The 10288-nt window shown below is 33.6% G+C and overlaps 1 protein-coding gene across 3 annotated transcripts in view; it reads right to left on the bottom strand.

Annotated features, from left to right (window-relative positions):
- Window positions 1-257: 257 nt before the first annotated feature.
- LOC127870187 (uncharacterized) overlaps window positions 258-10288 on the bottom strand; it is a 26266-nt gene continuing 16235 nt past the window's right edge. For all 3 annotated transcript variants that reach the window (XR_008044693.1, XR_008044694.1, XM_052412846.1), the window contains 3 exons: window positions 3722-3870; window positions 2316-2440; window positions 258-627 (listed from right to left, as the gene is read on the bottom strand). Coding sequence is in view for 1 of the 3 variants with exons in the window: in XM_052412846.1 (XP_052268806.1) it covers window positions 572-627; window positions 2316-2440; window positions 3722-3858 (318 nt within the window). In the remaining 2 variants the exon portion in view is untranslated. Of the gene's footprint in view, window positions 628-2315; window positions 2441-3721; window positions 3871-10288 lie in introns of those variants that run through there.

Here is a 10288-nt window from a genome sequence, read left to right as displayed (position 1 = left end):
TTATTTATTTTAAGTCAATATGTTTTTGGAATCTTAAGGCACTCATTGAAAAATACACCACTACATAAATAAATATCTAGGTCAATTGTGATTCTGTCAAGCAATGATTATCATATCAATTATTATCTCCAGAGTTATTCTTTTTTTGTTGCACTTATCATAATCTAACCATCTGCATTATTTTTGCCAAACAGGTGGTTTTGCAATCTGAGCACCACAATCATCAATATTTTTGTGTGGATATAAAGATGTTATAAAAATGTAGGATTTAAAACCTTCAGTTTTATTGTGCTGTACTTGTTTAGGAGATGTGTAATACCAACTGGCTACTTCTGTTTTCAGAACTAAAAGGCACAGAAGGATTTTATTAATATTTTGTTGAGTTCTCAGATTAATCGAGCCCAAAGCACTTCCTGCTACAAAACATATTTTCGAGCAACAACACATATTGATAATATCCATTTTAATGCCGTGCGGGTCTTTACAGTGGAGTGATCGAGTCACACAGATATGTTTGCCGCACTCCATGAATCAGAAGTCTGCGTCTCACGACTAGTCTTGATAAGCTGAATCATGGGCCTGTCGCAACATTGTGGGATGCTTTTTCATGACCATACATTTGGCAGTCTGGAAATAAAGTAAAAGTCATTCATACTTAGCTTAAAAAATAACAACATTTGTTTGCAATAAGAAAAGCATATATTCACTAGATTAAGTGTTCACAAAAAATACTATTTCTGAAAATAAAATTGCAAGAACGATAGTTTTACAGTGAAAAGTATTCATGTTTTATGCATCATAAATATACAATCACATGAAGACACTGAAAAACAACTTTTCATACAAAATAATATAATGGAGCAAAGAGAATGCTATTTTTCATTATATGACACATTAATAAATTAAAATATGAGTAATCTTCTTGTTTAACCTTTTTTCAGGGTTATTTGACAAAAGTGGGACTCTATAACACAGTTTGATATTACATATGAAATATCGTGTCCTTTATAAATTAAAAGAAAATGCAAGGCTCTAAAAACCAATGCACCAACAGAAAGGTACGATGATTATATTCTACATTCTCCCATTATTTTGTTGAATAAACGTTAATGCAAATCTTTACTAAGCAAACTATAGCTTTGTCACAGACGTGACAAATACCCCCACATGCCGCATTGACACAGACTATTTTGAATGCTGTCTTCACAAAACAAGAGAATCAAATTTATGGCGATTTTTAAGAATGATAATGCCATTATCATTTATGGCCATTTCGACCTTTGAACTCTTGAATTCTTTAGCATGACATGCAGTCCAAATTTATGGCCATTTTTTTTACTTTTGAACTCCAAGTGTGACCTAGACCTTGGAGTCATCAACATAATTCTTTCGCATGACACATCGTCAATCACTGTGAACAAATGAACCATGTATTTTTAAAATCTCACAATAAATGACATAGTTATGGCTCGAACAAGATCATTTATGGCCAATTTTGACCTTTGAACTCACAGTGTGACCTTGACGTTGCAGATATAGACTTAATTCTTTTGCGCGACACACCGTCCAATAATGGTGAACAAATGTGCCAAATGATTTTAAAATCTCACAAGAACAACATAGTTATGGCCTGGACAAGCTCATTTATGGCCTTTTTTAACCTTTGAACTCAAAGTGTGACCTTGATCTTGGAGTTATCGACGTAATTCTTTCGCGCCACACACCGTCCAATGATGGTGAACAAATGTGCCAAATGATTTTAAAATCTCACAATGAATGACATAGTTATTGCCCAGACAAGCTCATTTATGGCCATTTTTAATCTTTGAACTCAAAGTGTGACCTTGACCTTCGAGATATTGAAGTAATTCTTTCGCGCGACACACCGTCACATGATGGTGAACAAATTTGCCAAATGATTTTAAAATCTCACAATAAATGATAAAGTTATGGCCCGGACAAGCATTTGACCCTTGAACTCCAAGTGTGACCTTGATCTTGGAGATATCAACATACTTTTTCACGCAACACACCGTTCCATGATGGTGAACAAATGTACCAAGTTATTTAAAAATCTAACGATTAATGACATAGTTATGGTCCGGACAAACTTTCGGTTTAAAACACACTAAGTGACCTCGTGACCTAGTTTTTGACCCAGCATGACCCATATTCAAACTTGGCCTAAACATCATCAAGATACAACTTGTGACCAAGTTTGGTGAAGATCGGATGAAATTTCGGGACAGACCGACAAACCGACCGACAGTACGACAAAGTGACTCCTATATAGAAATATAAAGCTAATTTATTACCATCAATGCAAACACTCCACAGCTGTTTCCATGGCGCTGTTTGTTGCAAGGTGGCGCTTTGAACTCTGAACTGAATTTTTTCCAAGCCATCGTTCACAATTTGCGCTCGTTGACACATGAACTGGCTGCAACAAATATTTTGTTGGTAAAAATCAACAAAAATCATGTGCCTATATACTTAAGTGGTACTTTATCTATACCAAATTGTTTTGGTAATCAGTTTTCAAACATATATATATATATATATATGTGAATCTCTTAACACATTATTGGAAACACATAAGTGTGAGAGATAGGACACAATAATAAATAAGAATGAACTAAGAAAGCAAGCTTAAATTTATATATAGCCTATCATTTTTAAAGTGTTGGTGGTCATAACAATTTAATATTTAAGATAAAGATCCAAATATAGAAAACAAATAAGATTTACAAAGTTTTTTGAATATCTTGTTTGGTATATTGCCTGATGAATGATAACTGGAACTGGCCAAAAAAGCTCCCTAAATGTGACCTTTGATCTCTTGTTAACGCATGCGCTGCAGCTTCTCTACATGGAGAACATATGTGGTAAGCTATATTAAAAATGGCATATTCAATTATCGAATCACAGTTTGGATAAGCTCAGAGACACACATAAAATGCACATACACCAGCTGCTACTGTGACTGCTATATCAAGCAGGTAAGACAAACAAGATGCGTTTGTGAAACACAATGTCCCCCTATATGACGTTTGACCTTGAAGGATGACCTTGACCTTAACCCTTCACCACTCAAAATGTGCAGCTCCATGAGATACACATGCATTTAAAATATAAAATTGCTAGCTTCAATATTGCAGAAGTGACATTACATGAGCAATTTTGACCATATATTTGACCTTGAAGGATGACCTTGACCTTGACCTTTCACCACTCAAAATGTGCAGCTCCATGAGATACACATGCATGCCAAATATCAAGTTGCTATCTTCAATATTGCAAAAGTATTCATAAAATAAGCGATTTGGGCCACATATATTTGACCTCTGACCTTGAAGAATGACCTTGACCTTTCACCACTCAAAATGTGCAGCTCCATGAGATACACATGCATGCCAAATATCAAGTTGCTATCTTCAATATTGCAAAAGTACTCATAAAATGAGCGATTTTGGCCACATATATTTGACCTCTGACCTTGAAGGATGACCTTAACTTTGACCTTTCACCACTCAAAATGTGCAGCTCCATGACATACATATGCATGCCAAATATCAAGTTGCTATCTTCAATATTTCAAAAGTTATTGCAAATGTTAAAGTTGGCGCAAACAGACCAACCAACCAACAGACAGGGCAAAAAGAATATGTCCCCCACTACTATAGTGGGGGACATAAAAATGAATTACAGCTTTGAACCTTACCAGAACAAATCGAACAATGCCTTGTTGTTACCACCCAACGAGTCGTAAATGGTTACAGTCCTGGACATAACACTTGCAAACAGCAAAACCCAGTGATTGTTGCCTTTACATTGTGGCAGCATAAGTAGATCATACATATTGAAGTCCACCTACAAAATGTGAAATTATAATGTACCTTAAACAATGTATACATTACTAAACAGTGAGAAATTTGCTCAAATTACTTCAAAGAAGTATAGTGGCATGCTAGAATCAAGTACAGTTTAAGTTAACAATAAAACAAAAGATTGTCAGGCAATATGGTACTCCTGGAACAACTTTGTAGAGGTCATCATTTGAAAAGAACATGTAGAATTTATGAAGAACCACCACTTTTACATAAAAATTCATGTCATGTAAAACGAAGACTTTGGCATTCATATCTCACAGACATATCAAGTCATTACCACTGCCACCTTCATCAACATAATTATTGGACACATAGAGAACTACTATATCTCACTACATACAAAATGTGGTAGCCCTAGATCCTACAGTTAAGGACAAGGACGCACGCAGGCACGGACGGACGCACGCATGACGGACACAGGACTATGACATACGCCTCGCTGGCCTTTGGCCAGTGGAGCTAAAAATCAATTAAGGAAGGGAGGGAGCACCCCTCACTAACCCAACCATAAAGGCCCCTGGGCATCTGAAATATGACCACAAGCACTAATAATCATATAATAATGATAAAACCCGGTCACCACTACAATTGTTATGATTGCGAGATATAATGTAAACATTTGCATTACAGGTCAATCTTTTTTCTTCAAGCCCAACACAAAATAACAATGCAAAATTAAAGTTTTAAAGGTTTTCAATGGGTACAAATAGGGTATTTATCTGGACATTGGAAACGTTGAAATACATGAAAATATCATCAAACAACTTAAATGTATTTCATTGTTAAAATATGTTTTTCTTGATTTTTCTCCAAACTTTACACAAATATGGGTGATTTCAAAAATATAAACTAGAAATGGCGCGGTTGAGGCCGACGTGTATCCCCACGCCGCATGTTTGACCCAGGGCTCCCCCAGGGTTGGTAATGGTTTTATGCATAGTTGAGATTGAACGTATTGTCATAAGAGAAGTTCGGTATCAATTAGATGTGAATCGGTGTAGAAATGAAGATATTATAGTAAAGGCAATTTTGGGTGGGCGTGGCCTATGTGGGCGGGTGCCCCAGGGTTGGTTATGGGGCCATGCATAGTTGAGATTAACCATAATGTCATAAGAGAGGTTCAGTATCAATTTGAAGTGAATCGGTGTAGAAATGAAGAAATTATAGTAAAAGGCAATTTTGGGTGGGCGTGGTCTATGTGGGCGTGGCCAATGTGGGCGGGGCACCCCAGGGATGGTAATGGGGCCATGTATAGTTGAGATTATCCGTATTGCCATAAGAGAGCTTCAGTATCAATTTGAAGACATTCGGTGTAGTCTCCGGTGCACTCAAAATATGCAGCTCCATGAGATACACATGCATGCCAAATATCAAGTTGCTATCTTGAATATTGCAAAAGTTATGACCAAGGTTAAAGTTTTGGGACACACACACATACAATGACAGACAGGCCAAAAACAATATACCCCCGATCTTTTGATCCAGGGGCATAAAAATGAGTAAAAATCTCTGACCCGGCCCCACCCCAACCCACATAACTTTTGACCCAGGGGTCAGATCAAAATTCCAAATAGTGCAGGGTCGCACATATGCTCATAGCTACCATGTGTATAAGTTTCAAGGTTCTAGTGCTTATAGTGTAGGAGGAGAAAGTGGCCAGGACGGACAGAAGACGGAGATAACCACAATATCCCCACTTTTTCTCCGAAAAGCGTGGGGATATTGAAGCCTAAATGAAAAAATTTCTCAAATTTTAGATGTTAAGTTATGGCAACAGTTTTGTTTGTATTGCATAGGGAAAGGGTTCAAGTTTTATAAATGAGTAGGGCCGTTCTGTCAGATGTAATCACTTTTTCACAACAAAAGATGTTAACCAAATGTTTTGAATTTTTTTTTATAAATGTACATGTCTTTTGCACTTAATAAAATCCCATTAAAACATGTTATCAATATTTTGTGTGTTTTGTCAACATGCAGTATGTTCTTAAGCAAAATTTAAATACAAAATCAGAAGTGTTCTAAAAAAAAATATGGAAAAATTAAATTTTCATGTTTTTTTAACACATATTTTTCAAAACTATACTCCTAAAAGTTTTTTACCTGGCCTCAAAGCAGTGTATCTTAAAGGAAAAACTCAGATTTATCAAAATATAGGATGACCTTCAAATATATGTGAAGTTTTTTTTTATTATATAAGAAAATCTGCAAAAACTAGCTTTTGCCAAAACTGTATACAATTTTCAAACATGTGTACACTTGGGACACTTACATGACTTTTGTATACAAGTTAAATAAGCAAACCATTCAACATATATAAATACTTTTTAAATTTGTATTACATTTGACTATACAAATTAATGTTTCCCCAAATAATGTTCTGTGTCCGTTTGATGATTTTTAAGGTTGATGTTTAGAGATTTAAGGTTATTTGTACTTGACAACTTTAGTTATCATTTATTCTAAGAAATACCCAAACAGTCAGTAATATAGAATACAAATTAAATTTGCATAAAATATTCTTATAAAATTATAAGATAAGTTACAGGGAACTTGAATTGTTTGCTGAAACGATCTAGCATGATTTTAGGCCAAATCTGTACACTTGGGACATTTTCAAAATGGATGAAAATCTGAAGAAAAATAGCATAACTTTTATATGTATTTCATTTGAGGTATTTTTGTGGCCCTAAATATGTTTATAACCGATGGGATATCAGAGGCATAAGGAATCTCCATAATTATGCAGTCTGTCATAGATCTGTATTTTCAATAAAACAACACATATATTTCACAAATTGTAGATACATTTGACCTGGTTTTAAATATTTTTCACATAGTTGTATATATTTTACTTTGGTTTCATAATTTATCTTGTTCTATATAATAAAGATCTATTATAAATTGCTCTCTATATGCTGGAGATCTATATGCTGGGCATTGTTCTCTATACAAATGGGTAGCATACCTTGTTCTCTACATATCAAATGATGTTCTCTACATATTAAACATTGTTCTCTATGGCATTGACCTTGATCTTTAAATATAAGACATTATGCCTCTTCTATATGTTGGAATTTGATATATATATAAGACATTGCTCTCTATACTTGAAGTTGATCTAATATTGTGTTCTCTATATATTGGACGCTTTTCTATAAATATTGAACATGGTTCTGTATACAAATACATGTTTATATTTTTTCATAACAGTTGACCTCGTTTTCTATAATATGTGTCTTGTTCTGATAAAACTGGGCTAAATTCATGTGCGTAAAGTGTCGTCCCAGATAAACCTTTGCAGTCCGCACCGGCTTATCAGGGACGACACTTTCCGCTTAAACTTGATTTTTGGTAAGAAGGGACTTCCTTCAAACTAAAAATACCATAAAAGCGGAAAGTCTCGGCTCTGATTAGCCTGTGCAGTCTGCACAGGCTAATCAGGGACGAGACTTTACGCACATGAATTAAGCCCAGTTTTCTCAGAACAAGACACATATAATTCACTGTTCTATATTTAGACCTTGCTCTCTATATATTAAACATTATATTCTCTATATATCGGACCTTGTTCTTTATAAATTAGACCTTGTTCTTTTTATACTTTATACATTAAACACGATGTCCTCTTACTTGACCTTCCTCTGTAATACAATATATCCTCTATATATTTTGGTAATGTGTCATTAAAAATGAATGAAATAATAATAAGTGCTGTACCGTTGTTTATCGAAGGTTTAACATGGTTTTTAGTTTAGATGTGTAGGAATTGTACCACAAGGGTGACAGTCTGCGTGGTTTAATTATAAGTGTCTGAAAGACTTTTTCATCCATCATATTTGACATTTGACCATGTTCAACTTTTATATTGGCTTTTTTTCAGTTGCTTTTGAATGCTTTATTAAATCAAAATTTAATCATTAATTCCGCTATAATGTAAGTTTGTTTTCACTTTCTTGAGGTTATAAGAAAAAACATTCATTTTGTGTCCCAAGTGTACATGTACAACATTTAATAACCAACTTCAGGCTAACATTGAAGATAATTGGAGAAACATTTTGATTAAAATTGACATTAATTTGAGAAGAGGAAACGTGTTTTTGTAATAATGTTATGGTAAAGTCAAATATAATTCCCACACATTATCATTTATATGCTTATATTTTCTTTCTGAAGACAAATATGGAGACATACCCATATAATAAGAGTAGTTAACCCCCAGAGTGAAGACAACCACCTTTTTCTCTTGGAGATTACATCTTCTGTGTACTTCTTTCCAGAAAATTAGTGCCTTTGTTTATTTTTTAAAAGCTATCACCTGTCCATCAAACATGATAAAAAATTCGTACACTTGGTACAATGCATATTTGTCTTGCAAAAAAAGTTTCACAAGGTTTTGGCATCAAATTTTCAGTACATCTAGTGATAAGCATTAATGGTTTGAAGAAAATGATGTAAAAACCTTGAAAATTCTATCTTATGAAAAATTTAAAATAACTTTCTTGCAAAATGTACACTTGTGACAGGGACAAATTCTGACCACATTTAGTATTCAGCTGTTCAAAATTTACATGAACAAATAATTGTATAATACCTGTACAAATGTGTAGAAAAAACATGTGACAGGTTAAAAGGACACTTTTTGCCTATAAATATTGAAGCACTTTATGATCCCATCTCTTAATATACATGAAGAGAGTTGAAAAATTGTGGCACAAAATTGACAAGAACATCATTGCTTTGAACACTTGCTACAAAAGATATCAACCTAAGTAAGAAGCATTGTTTTTATTTTTCTTAAAGCATATGAATTTTTATATTCATTAAATGATGGCAATACCTAATATTTCTGAAAGTTTTATTGAAGTATAGAATTGAAAATTGCCTTTTACATAAATGTCACGCAAAACCAGTACACTTGGGGCAATTTTAAGGATATTTTTCAATATATTTTGTTAATGAAGAAAGTTATTGAGAAGAATTTTCACATTTAAGTTAATCACATGGAAACACTTCTGTAAGATAGAAAAAGAACTCAAACATGCTTAATGGTAAGAAAATAAATGCATGTTTTATTTAGGCTTCATTAATTTTTAAATCACCCTAGGATATGATGCGGCATTTGTCTTTACGGAATATAAAAAAAATCAATCATTTTTACCCGTAAGTTGGCGCTGTAATAAATTTGCTATTCTGTGTGCTCTTTTACCAAGCTTGATTAGGAATTTTTGAAAACGCGTCATGGAGATTTTCTTTCACCATTAAAAATAATAGTTCACGGATTCAAACCATAATTCCTGATTAATATGTTGCTACAGTGGAATCCTGTTCTTAGCATACCATGTCAGCCAAAATTATGCTAATAACAGGAATATGCTATTAACCGGAACACACATTTTAGCATAAATATAGCAACTGGGGGCATACAATAAGTCAAAATCTGTTAATAATTGATCGTCAAAGTGAAATTTAAATTCAACATTGTATATGATTGATGTTTAAGATAACTATTTATCAAATGGAATTGTATTTCTTAGGTATTTGCATTTGCATTTGAGCATATTTTTGCAAATTTAAAGCATATTTTCTTGGCATTCTGAGAATGTTCTATGCTATAAAGACTTTAAGTGAATTCTGAATATTGGGGTTAAAAATTATGCTATTAATAGAAGAAAAATACATTAAAATTTAAGAATTAATCTGTGCTTTGACATTCTATATGCTAATAACAGAAAATATGCTATTATCAGGTATGTTAATAAGCGGAATCCAGAAATTATCCTTCAGTCTGACAGAATTTCGTAGCCTGTCAGACCAAACATCTGACCAGATTATTTTACATTTTGCGGTGTCTGACTTGGCTTCTCCACTTTTGAGTACATGATGCTAAATGTTTTAGATTCAACACTAGTTTTCCTCAACCTCAGGACACCAGAGCTCCTGTGATGCAAATAGACTTAAAGAAATATTTTTTTTTCCTGCAAATTGTGTTTAGTTCTCACTTCTTGTAAAAAAAAAAAACCTGTTTTACCCTCCGATTGACTGTCAATTTAAAAGGCAAACTTCAATACATATTCATGTTTGTATTCTTGTATGAAAATGTCCACAAATATGGGCGTAGTTATATGGGGGCTGAATATTCAATACTGGTTCTAGGCCAGGAAACGGACTCTGAAAGCATTTAAATAAGTAGGAATTACTTTTCTATGCAAATCGAGCTAAAATAAATAGGTTTAAACTAATATTCAAATACAGTAGGTTAAGAAGTACAGTAAATGACATGACAAAATGCTGTTAGAACATATCATCATTCTTAATTCTAAACCAGCTATACATGACATTATTCTTAAGAGGGCATTTCAGAATAAAAGATAAAGATCAAACGATTCGCAATAGAAAAA

The sequence above is a fragment of the Dreissena polymorpha genome, chromosome 1, assembly GCF_020536995.1.
Source record: "Dreissena polymorpha isolate Duluth1 chromosome 1, UMN_Dpol_1.0, whole genome shotgun sequence".
In the NCBI taxonomy this organism is placed as follows: domain Eukaryota; kingdom Metazoa; phylum Mollusca; class Bivalvia; order Myida; family Dreissenidae; genus Dreissena; species Dreissena polymorpha.
The sequence above is the reverse complement of the archived record's forward strand: the minus strand, read 5'-3'. Positions and strand labels throughout refer to the sequence as shown.